General features: G+C 35.9%; 1 protein-coding gene and 1 long non-coding RNA gene across 2 annotated transcripts in view; one reads left to right on the top strand and one right to left on the bottom strand.

Moving 5' to 3' along the window:
• The first annotated feature begins 1,169 nt into the window (after window positions 1-1,169).
• Window positions 1,170-9,549, top strand: LOC126886548 (uncharacterized). The gene is made up of 2 exons (XR_007698681.1): window positions 1,170-1,567; window positions 9,168-9,549. It is a non-coding gene; the product is annotated as an uncharacterized LOC126886548 (long non-coding RNA).
• Window positions 4,202-18,274, bottom strand: part of LOC114342224 (zinc finger protein 664-like) — a 115,020-nt gene continuing 100,947 nt past the window's right edge. The window contains exon 3 of the mRNA XM_050653462.1: window positions 4,202-6,919. Coding sequence (XP_050509419.1) covers window positions 5,805-6,919 — 1,115 coding nt within the window. The 3' untranslated portion in view covers window positions 4,202-5,804. The remainder of the gene's footprint in view (window positions 6,920-18,274) is intronic.

Genomic DNA, 18,274 nt, shown 5'->3' with positions numbered 1-18,274 from the left:
GACGAAATGGCAGGAACAATACAATAATTCAGACAAAGGAAATTATTACAAAAAAATCCAGCCTACACTTCCCATCAAGACATGGTTTAATCAAGTTTCCAACAAAGGCTTTATCAAAACTATTTGTCGAATAAGAAGTAATCACTGTCTGACTCCAGTCTACAAAAGAGAAATAGGACTTGTAGATAATGATGAATGTTTATGTGGAGAGCTAGCTGATCTACAACATATGCTGTTAGAATGTCCTTTACATTTTATTGAAATATCAAACTTTTTTGCCAATCTAGTCCAAGTTAATGTACAATTTCCTTTTAATCTTATATACCTTTTACAATCAAACAATCTAGATGTTTATAAAATTTTGTACAACCATGTTAATTGTTTAAAATTAAAGCTCTGAGAAAAAAAAAAGAAAAAAAAAAAGAAAAAAAAAAAAGAAAAAAAAAAAAAAAAAAAATAATTAAATAAAATAAAAAGTTACTAAGATCTAAACCTCCGCGAGGTTGAATCGGGTTTAGGTCTTAGCGCGATAAAAAAAAATATACAAAAAAAAAAAAAAAAAAAAACTAAAAAAAAAATAAAAAATGTAATAAAAAAAATGTTAAAAAAAATATAATAAAAAAAATAATAAAAAAAACAGAGTAAAAAAAAACAGTAGTACTAATAGTTTTAAATTTAGATACTAAGCATATATTTTGTAAAAGAGAGAATTCAAAACACATTGACTGGCCAGTTGGTTGCTTAAACCAGTGCCAATAAAACATAAACACACACACACACATTATCCAAAATTAACTTTTGATATCCCACCTTAGCAATTTTCCCTTTGGCCTTCTCTTCTTTAGCAGTAATAAAATCGTAAAATAGAGATTTTCCGCAATTTTCTCGAAAACTACAGTAGCTATCGGAAAAATAATCAAACCATCGTGTTTATTGGACGATTTTACATAAAAATAGATGTGTTTTTTTGCGAGAAAATGCGGGGAAATCCGGAAAAATCGTAAAATAGAGATTTTTCGCAATTTTCTCGACAACTACAGTAGCTAGCGGAAAAATAATTAAACCATCGTGTTTATTGGACGATTTTACATAAAAATAGATGTGCTTTTTTGCGAGAATATGCCGGGAAATCCGAAAAAATCGTAAAATAGAGATTTTCCGCCATTTTCTTGAAAACTACAGTGGCTAGCGGAAAAATAATCAAACCATGGTGTGTATTGGACGTTTATATAAAAATAGATGTGCTTTTTTGCAAGAAAATGCAAGGAAATCCGGAAAAATTGTAAAATAGGAGATTTTCCGCAATTTTATCGAAAACTACAGAAGCTAGCGGAAAAATAATTAAACCATCGTGTTTATTGGACGATTTTACATAAGAATAGATGTTTACTAAAAAATAAAAGTAATCCCAACGATAAGGAATTAAATTCTTGTGTAAAGTGATAAAAACTTGTGTGATATCGAATATAAACAAAGCAGGTTTTACAGTAGGTGGAAACAAAACAATATTATTGTGAATGGTGTATTTCTACAGGAAAATAAAACGTATTAATAACCAGAATCAGCTGTAAGTAGAAATTTTTATTATAATGTAATTACTTTTTTTATAAACAGATAACCAGGGCCGGATTTTGATTTTTACCTAGGAATAAAAGTGCTGGAAAATTAGTAACGGCCAGAAAAAGAAATTAGTAAAGCAAATGAAAAAATAGAGAAACTGGAAAATGAAAGAAAGAGGACAAATATAATAATACAAGGAATAAAAATTGATACAAATGATGTATATTTTTCTCTTTTATGAGTTGTTGTTGACTGCTATTCCATGTCCATATTTCACCATTAATGATTAGCTTCTGGTATCCTATTTTTACATTTTTTCCATTATGCCTCTCTACCATAGCCTTGCTTCTAATTTCTTTCTGGATAATTCTTTCTTCTTTTGACATATCATCATTAATATAGATTCTTTCGTTATTTTTGGTTTTTAATTTACCTTTATTTTTCATTATTTCTATTTTGTTTTTCACGCTGTTAAGTTCCACTATGACAGTATTTTCTCCTATTTTCCTTGCTCCATTTACATCTACTGAAACTTGTAGCTCTTTTTCTATAAAATTCTCCATAGCCCCTCGTAAAACTTTCTGATCATTTGTATTAATTGTTATTCCTTGTATTATTACATTTTTCCTCTTTCTTTCATTTTCCAATTTCTCTATTTTTTCATTTGCTTTACTAATTTCTTTTTCTAATTGACCTATTTGTTTTATAGCTTTTTCGTTTGTTTCTCGCAGCTCTTTAATTTTATCTTTGTAGCTGCTTTGTTAATCTTTCAGTTCTTTAATTTCATTCTTTAGTTGTGTGATTTCGTCTCCAGATCTATATTGGTCTTTTTTTATGTATTTTATATCCATTGCTAATTCCCTCACCATTTTCATCATTTGTTCCATTCCGCTTATGTTTTCTTCATCTGTTTTTTGTGAAGTTATAGCTGTTCTTTTTGATTTTTTGCTGGGATGTTCCTCCTCTCCCCTTCACCTTTTCATTTCATCAGCTAATTCGCTATCTGAACTCATTGTTCTTAATTCCTAGATATTTTTCGTGCTAGAGTTATTAGTCAATGCGTCACGGGTGAAGTTTCGTGGGGAACTCTACTCACAGTTCAAATTCCCACCCGCACCCGCGCTGGCCGTTACTAATTTTCCAGCACTTTTATTCCTAGGTAAAAATTAAAACCCGGCACTGGTTATCTGTTTATAATAAAATTAATTACATTATAATAAAGTTTTCTACTTACAGCTGATTCTGGTTATTAATATGCTTTATTTTCCTGTAGAAATACACCATTCACAATAATATTGTTTTGTTTCCACCTACTGTAAAACCTGCTTTGTTTATATTCGATATCACACAAGTTTTTATCACTTTACACAAGAATTTAATTCCTTATCGTTGGGATTACTTTTATTTTTTAGTAAACATCTAATCTTATGTAAAATCGTCCAATAAACACGATGGTTTAATTATTTTTCCGCTAGCTACTGTAGTTTTCGAGAAAATTGCGAAAAATCTCCTATTTTACAATTTTTCCGGATTTCCTTGCATTTTCTCGCAAAAAAGCACATCAATTTTTATATAAACGTCCAATACACACCATGGTTTGATTATTTTTCCGCTAGCCACTGTAGTTTTCAAGAAAATTGCGGAAAATCTCTATTTTACGATTTCTTCGGATTTCCCGGCATTTTCTCGCCAAAAAGCACATCTATTTTTATGTAAAATCGTCCAATAAACACGATGGTTTAATTATTTTTCCGCCAGCTGATGTAGTTGTCGAGAAAATTGCGAAAAATCTCTATTTTACGATTTTTCCGGATTTCCCGGCATTTTCTCACAAAAAAGCACATTTATTATTATGTAAAATCGTTCAATAAACACGATGGTTTGATTATTTTTCCGATACCTACTGTAGTTTTCGAGGAAATTGCGGAAAATCTCTATTTTACGATTTTTCCAGTTTTTCCGGCATTTTCTCGCAAAAAACATATCTATTTTTATGTAAAGTCGTCAAATAAACACGATGGTTTGATTATTTTTCCGCTAGCTATTGTAGTTTTCAAGAAAACTGCAGAAAAGCTCTATTTTACGATTTTTCCGGATTTCCCGGCATTTTCTCGCAAAACTAATTTCAGATTCGGATTCCTGAGGGTCGAAAACATATTTGCAAAAGGTTTTCGTCTTCTTTGCCAATTTTGAGCAGTTGAGAATATTTCAGTGGACTATACTGCAACTGACTCTCATTAAGGAGTTGAGATATTTATCTGTTAGCTGAGATGTGTACCGATTTTTAATAAAGTTTATTATTGAAAGAGTTGTGTTGCTTCGCACACATAAGTTGAGCCAAACATAGTACACAATTTCATGGCCAAACATTTTCAAAATTGCAAAACACTATATTCTGAATTTAATCGCGGTCCGCACAAAATTAGCCTACGGTCCCCTGGTGAGCACAATTGGTGACCCCTGAGTCTAAACAATGTATAATATTTCAAATAATAAAATACTTAAAACTAATTTCACACGTTTACAGCTCTTCTAGTGTGTATTCTCGAATGGGTTTTTAAACTTCCTTTTTGAATAAATCGTTTTAAACAAATTTCACACTTATAAGGTCTTTCTCCAGTATGCACTCTTAAATGGTGTGTCAAATTACCAGATTTTCTTTTATTTGAAATCTTGCAAATTTACAATCTACTCTGTACAAAGGAGTATTAAGTAAAACTAATAAATTATGTAATGTTTTGTAGGCGTTGCCGGCCAGTACCGGTTCACTTTATTCACTAACACAAATGTCACTCACACAAGTCTTCTGGCCACTGTCTCTTGAGTCTCCGAACTGGTAATGGACGATTGGTAAGCGTGGAAATCAGCTCGTTGTTGTGATTGATACTTCTTTTTCTATGTTTGGTCGCATGCAGGAGTCCTCATGTAATGTTTGGTTTGAAATATACCAGGGTGCATTTGCAATGATTCTTAAAGTTTTTGATTGGTATGTCTGCAGAATTTTGGTGTTTGATGGTTTCGTACATCCCCATAGTTCAATCCCGTAGGTCCATAGAGGTTTTAGTATTATTTTATATATTGCCAGTTTGTTTTCTATGGATAATTGTGATCTACCAAGAAGCCAATTCATTTGTCTGGTTTTTAATTGGAGTTGTTGTTTTTAGCTTTAATGTGCGCTTTCCATTTTAGTTTCTGATCAAGATGAATACCTAAATATTTGACTTCGGTCTTCATTGGGATAACTTGGTGGTTTATTGTAACATGTGGACAATTTACATGTTCGTAAATGTTATGTGAGCCGATTTTTCGTGGTTTACTTTGATTTTCCATTTTTGGAGCCAGTTTTGTAATCGATCTAAATGTGTTTGTAGCTTGTTAGAGGCCACTACTGGATCATGGTCAAGCGCAATTATTGCTGTATCATCGGCAAAGGTGGCGATGGTTGTTTCGTTAGTAGTTGGTATATCAGCAGTGTATAATAAGTACAAAAATGGTCCCAAAACACTGCCTTGGGGTACTCCTGCCTTTATGAGTTGGTAGCTGCTGTTATCTTTTTCCATTTTGACATCGAAATGTCTATTGGAAAGGTATGATTTTAGAAGTAAGTAAATCTGACTCGGTTTTTTTGTTTTTAGTTTGTATAACAGCCCTTGGTGCCAAACCTTATCAAAGGCTTGCTGAATATCTAGAAATGCTGCAGTGCAAATGTTCTTGTTTTCCAAACCGTCTCTGATTAAATTTACTATATGGCATTGCTGAGTTGTGGTGTTTTCCCTAAAGCCAAATTGATGATTTGGTATTAAATTATTAATCGAGGTTATACTATTTATTCTGCTTTGCAGTAGTCGCTCAAATATTTTAGAAAGTATAGGCGGCAGGCTTATAGGCCTGTAAGAGGCAGCTTCTGTTAAAGGCTTTCCAGGTTTGGCGATCATGATAATTTCAGCAAATTTCCATTGCGTTGGATAGTAGCAAAGATGAAGAATTCGGTTGAATAAAGTAGTGAGAAACACGATAGCTCTTCTTGGTAAATGTTTGAAAATTTCTCCCACTATTAGATAATAACCTGGAGCTTTATGGGAGTTGATTTTCTTTATCTCTTCCATAATTTCTGATGGAGTAATTGCTCTAGCAGGTGGTGATAGTTGACAAAGAGCATCTAAATAGCTGTTTATTTCTTCATCTTCGAATAAATCTACTGGTGCAAACACTTCTTTCAAATAATAAAATACTTAAACCTAATTTCACACGTTTACAGCTCTTCTAGTGTGTATTCTCGAATGGGTTTTTAAACTTCCTTTTTGAATAAATCGTTTTAAACAAATTTCACACTTATAAGGTCTTTCTCCAGTATGCACTCTTAAATGGTGTGTCAAATTACCAGATTGACTAAACTGCTTGGAACAGATTTCGCACTTGTAAGGCTTTTCTCCGGTGTGCGATCTCATATGTTGATTCATATGATTTAATTGAGAAAACTGCTTGAAACAAATTTTACACTTGTGAGGCTTTTCTCCAGTGTGCACTCTCAAATGTGCTTTTAAAGCACCCGCCTCAGAAAACAGCTTCAAACAAATTTCACACTTATAAGGTTTTTCTCCAGTGTGCAATCTTAAATGTTTCTTTAAACAACCTGCTTCACTAAACTGCTTAGAACAAGTTTCGCACTTGTAAGGTTTCTCTCCAGTGTGTGATTTGATATGATTTTTAAAATTACCTTCTTGAGTAAACTGCTTAAAACAAATTTCACAATTGTAAGTGTCTCCTGTATGCACTCTCATATGTGCTTTCAAACCACCTGGTTGAGAAAACTGATTCAAACAAATTTCACACTTGTAAGGTTTCTCTCCAGTGTGGACTCTAAAATGTTTTTTCAAACTACCTGCTTCACTAAACTGCTTAAAACAAATTTCACACTGGTACGGCTTTTCTCCAGTGTGCACTCTCATATGTATTTTTAAACTACCTGCTTCACTAAACGGTTTTAAACAAATTTCACACTTATAACGTTTTTCCCCAGTGTGCACATTCATATGTGATTTTAAATGACCTTTTTCTCTGAACTGTTTAAAACAAATTTCACACTGATAAGGTTTTTCGTCAGTATGCACTCTCAAATGTATTTTCAAGTTGCCTGCTGCGCTAAACTGCTTAAAACAAATGTCGCACTTGTAAGGTTTTTCACCAGTATGAGTTCTCATGTGTTTATCTAAATGATTTTTTCTGCTAAACTGCTTACCACAAACATGGCATTTTAAAGTTTTTTCTTCTGCAGGTTGACTTGTACATTGTTTTTTATTAGATGGATTTATGTCTATTGTTTTCATAACGTCCCAAGTGTCCTTCTCTTGGGGAATGTCTAAAATAAAAATCAAAATATATAAAAAACGTTAATGTATAAGCTACAAAACAAAAATTTTCAAATCTCAGCGCCTATCGGGAGGTTTTAGATCCGCGCGCATTTGATCGAATCGGTCAACAACGGAACGAATCACTACAACTCGGGATTAACGCCCGGTTTCACAATCAACTTAAAGTGAACATTAACTAAAGTTCACTTCAAAGTAGACATTTACCTATATGAATTGCATTGATAAAGGTACCAACTTAAAATTTAAAGTCCACTTTAAGTGATTATGAAACCGAGCATAAATGCAGTAACATCATGTCAGCTCAGTCAGTGGATTTATACAGGGTGCCCAAGAACTTTCCCGATAAACGAAGACCGGATATTCCTCAGATAATTTTAAGATAATTTAACCCAATTCGTCTAGTCCGAATATGCTTCCTTAACGCCCGGTTTCATAATCAACTTAAAGTGAACATTAACTAAAGTTCACTTTATGGTAGGGGAGCAAAGTATGCTAAATGTGCAGTCACTCGAGCGCTTTGGGGACCTATTGGGTTGTGAAGAGTAGGTCCTAAAACCAAAAAAAATTAAGTAAAGTTTTCCATTTTAGTGGGCGCTTGCCATTTTTTAATTTAATTTTCCATTTCCAACAATCGTTTTTTCCGATTATAACGCCATCTGTCCATAATTCGAAAAAATGTTTCGAATAAAAGTTACTTATTTTTACGTAAGGAATCCAAATCTGCAATAAAAAATGAGGGCTCCTATTTAAGATTTTAAAGTAACCCCCCACCACACATCCATGGGAGGTCGTGTTTAGTACCATTCGATAGATTTTTAAAAAATATTGAATAAGTGTATTTTACAGTTTTTCGATCTGATGTTCATTTCGCGAAATATCGCGGGATTCGTATTTAAAATATTAAATTTACCCCCCACCCCTCTCCGTGGGAAGTCGTGTTTGGTATCATTCGATAGATTTTTAAAAAATATTGGGCACATATTTTTTAGTTTTTCGATCTGTCATTCATTTCGCGAAATATTCGTTTTTTTCTTGTGAAACTTTGGGACTCACCCATTTCCTTACGCCCGGCTCAAATCGTCAGATTTTTGAAATATACACTCTTTTCCATGTACTTAACTTACCTTATCTTAATCTGACAATTTCGAGTTTTTTTAAGGATAGATTTTTTTTTTCGGGCCCCCCTTAACGAACTCCCCTGTGTTAAGAGCCAATATATGGTAGAGGTACATCTACATGGTACCAGGTTTCTCCCATATGCTAATCTGACGCGCTCGAGTAACTGCAAAAATCCCCGCTTGGGCTCCCCTACCATAAAGTTGACATTTAATTAAAGTCGCTGGTTTAAGAAATAACGAATTTCTATACTTTCTATATTGAATTAAAATTCCCAAATTGAGACAGACGCGCTAGCCATATCTACTATAGTGTTGTTAATAAGAATTTATTATATTATTTTATTTGGGAATAAGTTTGGAAATAATAATATTTGTTTCAAATTGAAATTTAAAACTTAAATTGTGGCTTATTCCCCTATAAAATAGTTTGAAAGGACACAGCACACATCTTATGGAAAATAGAATGCCACTTAAATGAAATAAAATTTACATGAATAGATTGGTCTTGAAATTACGCTAATTTCATATCATTGCGCGAACTCTGTATTTTGAATAATAAGAGCGCAAATTGATATAAATAAATCTGAAATCAAATGGAAATGTACGTCGCAAAGAGAGAAAAAAGGTATTCTAATGCGGTACTCCATAAATCATTCTGAGAGATTAATGCAAAGGCTTATTCTTATCTTATTGTTATTGATAATAAAGTAGGCATAATTTGGTCAGTCGGACTTCCTCTAATCCTTTTATCTCATGCTGAGTAAACCCTTGTGAATAGCCACTAGACTAATATTATTTATGAATGACAGTTTTACTTCAAAAATGTGATATCGCTAAACATTAATTACAATTAACGCCGTTAATAATGATAATTCAGAATTGGCGCAATGATACGAAATTCTTTAAATTGCGAGACCAATCTGTATTAATAATTATATGTATTAAACGAAAAATTTTATTTCATTTGAGTGATATTATATTTTTCATAAGATGTGTGCGGTGTCCTTTTAAACTTGAATTGTGGCTTATTTCCCTAATAAAATAGTAAATCTCATAAGATGTTACAAGGAAATAGTTTCAGAACAATGTTAATAGCGTTGAGAATGTTTTGTTTCAGCTCTTCGGTGGAAATTGGTAGTGTAGGTTAGCCTAGACGATGTTGTTCAAATACGCCACAGAAAAAATCTATAGGGATAAGGTCTGAAGGTCTTGGCGGAAAATTAATGTCACATTTTTTTGTGAAATAAGTGTGCCCGGAAATATTTCTATCACAGCTTTCTTTAAGTGTTCGCAGTATGTGACATAGCACCATCTAGCTGGAACCATATATTGCCCGAGTTAACCGAGTATAGCTATACTTACTGATACCATTTTTTTTTGTTTTTAAGGTTATTTTAATAATTAGGTTTTGGTAGAGCTTGGAGATATCTAATGAAATATAAGTTTATTGCTGAAATGTATTTATTGTTTTTATAATACATGTTTGGATAAGTTTCAAATACTTTTTTATATAGTAATTTTCAAAGTCTAGACTAAATATTAAATGATCTATGAATGCGGCGGAACATAATTTGTCTTGGATCAATTTCTAATAAGAATTTAACTTTGAACAAAGAACTGTTTCAGTAGATAACAATTTAAAAATTAAGGAAAAAAACGAAGTAAATGTTGTCACAAAATGACGCTCAATTAATGAAGACTTAAATCATGTGTCTGGACAAACTGATTTTGATAATGAATGTTTCCTCCACATGCTCGAATTATTGCCTGAATTCTCCTTGGCAAGTCTAAAATCAAATGAGAAATGTCCTGTTGAAGAATAAGTTCCCATTCCTCTAAAAGGGCTTCTTGTAAGTGATTTAAGGTTAAAGGGACAGGAACACGACTTCGTATGCTTCGCCCAAGCAGTGGCGGCTCGTGATTTTTACAATAGGGAAGGCTATACCTAACTGTAAAATATCTAGACAAATTTGCACTAGCAAAAAAATGCGCCAAAAAATGTAATTTAAGGCCCCATTTTTTGACCATTTTTTATTTACATTTCATAATATCATCATAATTCATAATTTCATGATATCATATCATTTTAAAAATAGTTAGTCTAATTGTAAAAGTTTAATACCAAAGTTTGTGTTGTTTATTGGTTAACAATTCCATCTCTGTAAATAGATACCTATGCATATCAAAATAAATACAGATTTGAAGTTTTGCAGTCCATACAGGATGAAGCTTCACATTTTTTAAGATACTCAACTGAATTTTTTTAATTCTAAACGCGGCCTACTGCGAATTCAAAAACACGATAAATTACCGATATTTTGCTTTGAGTTACAGATGTCGGAAAAAGTTATTTGAACAAGTTGTTCCAAATATTATTCTAACCCCATATACCAAATTTCATAACAAAATTCGCACTTCTAGATTTTTCATTATTTTTAGTCAGGACCCTAAAATTCGTTGTCCCGAGACGGACACAACCACGCAACGGAGCCGAGAAGCTACTTTGCCTCCCTTGGTATATCTCCGGGCATCGTGCGATGGCACCGTAGATGCCACTGTTAGGAGACCGGGTCTCCTTAAATGCGCTGCGCGGTGAATCAGCTACGGAGGCTGTTCCGCTTCTCGGCTCCGTTCATGCATCTCGGGATAATCCAGGGTCCTGCCTTGCCTACAATAATAATAAAACTGAGACGCGACCATGCGTTCTAATGCTAATGCTCCGTGCGTATGGATATTTAGTAATAATATGGAATTTACACGTTGTATAATAGTGAGAGTCCTTGTTGTTTTCGCGATTCATGATAAACAAAACAGTGTAGCGTGTGTAAGAAATTTATGGGGAGGCTAAGCCTCCCTTGCCTCCTCTGACGAGCCGCCACTGCGCCCAAGCATGTCCCAAACATGTTCGATTGGATTTGCGTCTGGACTCAATGCTGGCCAATCCATTACAGGAACGTTTACCTAATTTAAAAACTGTTGAGTGATTCTCGCACTGTGAGGCTTGGCATTATCATGCATCGGAACAAAGTCATTTCCAACAAAACCAGCATAAGGCACAATAAATCTTAGAGAATTTCATCAATGTACCAGGCAGCTGTTATGGAGCCTCTCGGAACGATGAACAATTCTGTACGTGCCTCTAGAGAAATTCCAGCCCACACCATAATTGAGAACCCTTGGTAGCCTACCCCAGGACTGAAGGTACATTCTGCAAAACGCTCATGTGGTCTTCGCCATACCCTCTCACGTCCATCTGGAGACCGCAAGGTAAACCTGGACTCATCGGTAAATAAAACGTGCCTCCAATTATTTACAGCAAAATGAGCATGGTTTCTAGCAAACTGAAGCCGCGCAACTCGATGACGACTGAGAAATTGTAGGCCTGTTGCAGGTCTGCGACTGCTTAAATTTGCTTCTCCAAGCCTTCGTCTAATTGTTCGTGTAATTTTGTACGAATTAGTATGCATATGATTTCGGATTTGTACAGCCGTGGCATGACGATCTCGTAGACTTTGTAAGAAGATGAAACGATCATCACGGGCCACTAGTTCTTCGTTGGGGACCGGTTTCAGGTCGTCTAGTGTAAGCGGTTGCCAAGAAACGTGTAAAAATACGGTGCAAAGTACTATTGGATATTTGATACTTTTGAGCAACATATCGCTTCTTCCGTCTAGTCGAGGAAATGAAGCTGGAAAAATGGCAAAACCTCGCAATTTTTTCGTCCAGCATCGATTTGTACAAAAAATTTGGATTAGGCTCATTTCACTTTCTAGTTCATTTTCTATATTGAGCCGTTGTACGCTTTTGGTTTTTAACCCCCTAATTGAAAACCACCCCTAATTGAAAAAATTATAAAATAACATTTTAAACTTTAGTATTGTCAACATTTGCTTCTTATTAGTTACATAATGATTGTTTTGTGCTTTAAGATATAATATCACACTATTTCAACCCTTAAAACCACCCTTGTTGGAGCTATATATGAAAAGTTTACTTATCCTAAAAGAATAATTTCGTCTTGCATCAATTTACATAAAAATTTGGGGTTAGGATCATCTTACCCTGTACTTCATATTCTATATAATGCTCAAGGGCGTTGATTATTTTTAGGCGTGTAAACTACCCTTATTGTCAAAAATTATATAAAAACATTGTAAACTTTAATATAGGTAAAATTTGGTTTTGACTGGTTAAATAATGATTGTTTTATGCTTTAGGATATAATATCATAATATTTAAACCATTGAAAACCTCCCTTAATAGCATTGCAAATTTTATAAGTAGACAATTTAATAGATCTATACAGAAAAAAAGTAGAATTAAAGAATTACAAAAACATGTATTTACACAAAAATACGAATTTACAAATATATAAAAATACACATACAAATAGTTTTTTAGGCATTCAGTATACGAACCGGCTCTATGGTATTATATAGGTACATACGTTGAAAATACTCTATAAGGGGACTATTCAAATTTTTCGAAAAAAAAATTAGTTTTATAAACATAGCTCCTTCATTTTTGGCGATAAAAAGTTTTTTCAATAATCGTTTTGTAGGATTTTTGAAGAGTAATAAGACTGTGTAAATTAAATTCCGTAAGATCCCTTAATTTTTAATTGAAGTGGGTTTAAAGGGCTCGAATGAGTGGATGTTTACTCGTAAATATATGTTTTAAACAGCTATATCTCGCTAACTGTTCACTTTAATGAAAATCTATGCATAAGAAAATTTTAGCTATGAAAAAGCTACAATTTAGTAGTCTATCATTTTTTTCGTATCTCCAGTATTTTCGGAGATATTTTGAAGAAAATGATAAAAAATGCAAAATTGCAAAAAATCAATTTTTCTTTAAACTCAAATTTTTCTAAAATTAGGCCTTTTAAATAGGTCAAACTTCTTAAGTGTATTGATAATATAAATATAAAAGGAATTACAGAAAGGGGAAGACCAATTTTTAGTTACAAGGGTAGTTAGGGGGTTGTTTTCACTGTTCTTTTCGTAGAGAAAAACAGGTACCGACTTTTTTTTGATCATAAGTTGTTCAATTTTTATGCTAGAAACTTTTTGTTATTTTTTTTTGAAAGATCTTATTGTATGCTTGAAAAAACATCATGTAAGTTTTCCTGGAAAATGCAAAGTTTTCCCGTTATTTGGCTTTGATTATTTCAAATTATGCATTTGACGAAAAAAGCTAACCTTTAACATACCGTATCTCGGTTTGTATTGGTCGTAAAAATATTATAGAAAAACGGTTTCGTTTGTGTTACTAAAAGATACAATTTTGATATCTACAGTTTTTTTGATTAAATGCATATTTTTCGAGTTATTCTCAAAAAACCCTCTAAAAAAGTCGATTTTTCCGTCGAAAAATTGTTACTTTCAACCACGAATATCTCGAAAAATATTAGTTTTACGAAGAAAATGTAAAACATTTTTTTCTTAAAATTACTTTTTACATCGATTTACATGGTATAAAAAATTCCCACCCCCGAGATGGGGTGGCAACTACCCCCAAGGTTTTAGCGTACAGCAGCATGATATAGAAAATGATCCTTGGACTATTTCCTACCTTCTGTGAAAATTTCAAGTAAATTCATGCTGGACGAAAAAATTGCGAGTCAAAATGCTTCATTTCCTCGACTAGTCTTGAAGCAACGTAAGCAGCCGCTGTTTCGGGATTTACAACCATAATTCTTGAAATTAAATCAACGCAATTCAACTTCAAATTGTGTTTGACATTTGATTCGACTTGACTGTTTACTCACATCAACAACAAAAGAATAACAAGTAGAATACTAACAGCTACCTTTGCACTTTTAAAAGTAATAAGAATAGTGGACTTATTATGTATTTCTGAATTTTAATGCATTTTTTTTTTCGGATAAGCACTTAAGTTTTATTAGAAATTAATTATAACAGTTTGTTTCTTTAGTACGTTATTATAATAATAAAAGTTTGAAGAGAATTAAAATTTTAAGTTCGTATTTTAAAAATGCAAGTGCTCCGTTTTTCATGCCGGTGAGTGTTTGTACAGTCGGAAAAATGAAAGAATACCCATGAACGATCACATCAATCACTTATTTTGTATTTGCTATCTTTTTCTATAACAAACGTTTGTTATTTATAGAAAAAGACAGCAAAAACAAAATAAGTGATTGATGTGATCGTTCATGGGTATTCTTTCATTTTTCCGACTGTATAATCTTTCAAAGTACCTAGTTACTGAAATAAACACACCCAAACATATATGGAATCATCTGATATTTCTTACTATTCCGTGCGAATTTAAAAAAACGAACACACGAAGTCAAACAATATTTATTTTAAAGCAATTTAATAACAAATACATAACAATTAAATAAAACAATAAAGTATGTAACAAACAAATTGAAAGTAGTTGTTTTAAAGTCAATAGCACACAAAATTTCATGATAAATAAATTTCATAGTTACTGAAATAAACACACCCAAACTTATATGGAATCATCTGATATTTCTTACTATTCCGTGCGAATTAAAAAAAAACGAACACACGAAGTCAAACAATATTTATTTTAAAGCAATTTAATAACAAATACATAGCAATTAAATAAAACAATAAAGTATGTAACAAACAAATTGAAAGTAGTTGTTTTAAAGTCAATAGCATACAAAATTTCAATGTAAAACGAATAATGTTTAACTTATTTTTATTTATTTTTTTTTTGTATTTTGTGGTAGTCAGTGTTATCACCTCTAGTCCTTATGCAAGCTTCAGTTTGCGTGGGCACGCTCCTAATCAAATTATCAACATTTTGTTGTGGTAGGTTGCTCCATCCCATAAACAGCTTCTACTAGCCGTGCGGTGTTTTGTGGATTATCCCGGCGAGCTCTAATTTTTCTTTTAAGCATATCCCACAAACACTCTATAGGATTAAGCTCGGGTGAGCAAGCAGGCTACTCCAAACAAGGGATACCTTCTGCTTCAATGATGTCTGTAGTCACTCTAATGGTATCTAGAGGTCCATTATCATGCAATAAAATTAAGTTTTCTCCTGTTGCACCTCTCCAGAGCCTGACTACAGGTTATCAACATATCTGTGAGCAGATAAAGTTGATTGGATGAAAATTAAAGGAGTTTTTTTACGGATCACAATTCTTCTCCAGAACATTACACTTCCCCTTGTATATTTGTGAACAGATCTGACAGTTTTCATTCTTGCTTGTCTTCCTCGACCTCTAGGTATACGATTTCGTGAGTCATCTGATTTTCCATCTGATTACATTAAATCCTGACTGTTTTTGAAAATAGCACTTTTTGTCCATTCCCAATGTTCCAGTTTTGGAGAGCACGACCAGTGAAACCAAACACAGTCCCAGCGTCCAGCGTCTGTGCACCGGGTGGTCGCCGGACACCGCCGCTGGACGCTAAAAGGCGCAGCAACTGAGGCGAGCAGATGCTGCGTCTTCGCCTTCAGCAATTGTCTTTCTACCCTCCAACTTTCCTGCGGCTACAAAAACCCCACATTGCTCGGATCGCCTCATCCAAACATGAACGGGGTTCGGGGCCTACTCGATCTCCGCCAAACTCTTTTTCATTCTTAGAATGAACATTTCTCTCCAAATGTAGCCGACATGTCTTACCCCCACCCAATCAATGTCCCCACCACATTCCTAACCCAATCCCGCTAAACTGGGGAGGCAGCAGTTTGCGCGGAAACTCCACGTAGACTGTGAATACAGACTGCCACTGCGTCCGGAGGCAACCGTGACAAAAGCCTAGAGGAGTAAACCTCAATAAATAATCCGGAATCCAAGATGTGAGACACCGTGTCGAAGGATGGATGGCCACACGATACGTGGTCATAAACGGTTCCCTCGGGGCACCTGGCGAAACCCCGTTGAAACGTAGCCTTACCACCACATGCGGGGCTCTGTGATGGCGGAATAGTATTTCCCTAGCTACTCGTGGGACCAAAATGGCAACACAGCAAACACAAAAAACCGCGGGCGACCCGGGCGGTACACCGGGAAGAAACAGAGACTTCAGGAGGAGGCAAAACTCTTTACCAGAAAATAGTATCGAAAATAATCTAAAACGGAAACTGAACATGGATGACATAGCAGTCAAAGGTATATACAAAAAGAAACAATGTAGCGAAGCTACTGAACTACTGGATTACCTTGAGGAGCTAACTGTACAGTTAGATAAGATTGGTAAGCAAATAAAAGACACTCCGAATACGGCCAAGCCAATAAAGGAGCAGGTCTGCCTTATGAGAAAGAATCATGCTCTACAAAGATTTGAACGTTTAAAGACGTGGCTAATAAATAACTCTATAGAACCAGTGGAGCCCTTAACGGTTGATACCGAGACACAAGTGGACCTGGAGATCAAAAAACCAGCCACAGCTGAGATCGGAACCCAAACTGACGCCTGGCACGGCCCTCCCGGGGCGGTCAAGATGGCGAGTCTCGAGGGAGTGCATACGTACGCCGACTTTATGAGACATGCCCGTTTTGACTGGCCTGAGAGGATATTCAAGAAAACTAAAACCGAGGTCCGAAGCCCGCTAGAGTCCACCTGCAACACTAAAGTGGTGGCTCTTGAACCAAATGATCAGGAAATGGCCTTCTCTATACAAAGATTGTTTAGGGACAGATACCCTACATTGTCCACCCTCAAAGGGGATTTCGAAGTACTTGAAAATACTTACACAGTGAGAAGGGGGGGAGTAAGAGAGACGACAGAAGAAAAAATCATAAAGATGACATCCCGTACACCTGAGCAGCTTTGGCAAGCCTTGGTGCGCGCCAGAGAAGAAGTAAAAGCCGGAGACTCCGTGGCACTCCACCACGTGAGCTATATGACAGTAGCCGACCTAAGGAAAATGGCGGAGGTCATCTTTTCTAAGACCGACGTGTCGAAAGTTGTAGTACATACCACGGCGACGAGACGCGAGAGACCCACATATGGGTTCATAGTCACAAAGAAGGATGCAACATATTCCCAGCTATTGGAGGGCGTGGAAAAGGCTGTCGGTTGCACGCAAGCTAGGGAGGCAATCCAGAGTTTGCGCAGCACCAAAGATGGAGGGCTTCTAATCACTCTCGACAAAAATCAAGACGCGGCTAGTGAAATTAGGAACGCCATCGCTACTAAGGAAAGCGGGCTCACGGCGAAACTCGTGGGCACCGAGAAGCAAGCCATAGTACACCTCAGGGGTATGACGGCAAACACAGAGGAGGCCCAGATAAAGGCAGCCATAATACAAGAGCTGGGGGCATGGGAGCCGAACTTCGCTATCAAACAGATTCGGCCTATGCGCAGCGACACAAAAGCAGCGACATTAATATTAAGCGCGCAGGCAGCAGGTCGACTACTGGATATTGGATACTTGAAGGTGGGCCTAGCCCGATGCGAGGTCGAACGGAGATACATAGTGAGGAAGTGCCAGAAATGCTGGAGCTTCCTACACGAGGTATCGAAATGCGACGGTCCGGACCGCACGGGGTTATGCCTTAGATGCGGCAAGGCCGGTCACAACGAGGAGAGCTGTAAGGAAGAGGAGTTTTGTGTGACATGCAATCAGGCCCATAGGCATGGAAGCGGCAAATGCACCGCCTTCAGAGAAGCCTTGCAAAGAGCAAGAACGGCGGAGCGAAACAAGACATCTGATGCCCCCTTTTTCCGAGTTCTCCCGCCCACCAACGGGACCGGTCCCATAGACGAAGTTGCCACAAGCAAAGAGAAGGAGGCTACAACCAGTGGGACAACCAACCCACCAACTACGAAAAAAACTCTGACCAAGGCAAACGAGACCTCCGGATTCACCGCTACGACAAGCAGGCAACATGAGGGGACTCCAACAAACGAGGCCTCCGGTTGCACCTCCACCGAAGAAGAAATGGAGAAAATGGACGACGAGGTGTTCCATGGAGGCGTTTTTCCAAATGCGAGTAAGCTGTTACAACAGTTTGACGACATGCTGGGCGCGGCCACCGAGGGCCTGCGTTGCTCCAGGGAACAATCCCCTCAGGGTGGGTCCACCTACCCGTTAGACAGAGCCTAGAGCCTAGACTCTGACCCGTATAGATTCATACACGCGCAATGGCGGTACCCAGGAATAAACCTCTTAAAGTTTTGCAAGTTAATGTAGGAAGAGCCAAGGTGGCGCATGATCTGGTCTACGCGAAAGCCCTGGACATCGAGGCGGACATGATCGTTGTCCCGGAGCCGA

Source organism: Diabrotica virgifera, chromosome 6 (assembly GCF_917563875.1).
Source record: "Diabrotica virgifera virgifera chromosome 6, PGI_DIABVI_V3a".
In the NCBI taxonomy this organism is placed as follows: domain Eukaryota; kingdom Metazoa; phylum Arthropoda; class Insecta; order Coleoptera; family Chrysomelidae; genus Diabrotica; species Diabrotica virgifera.
The sequence above is the reverse complement of the archived record's forward strand: the minus strand, read 5'-3'. Positions and strand labels throughout refer to the sequence as shown.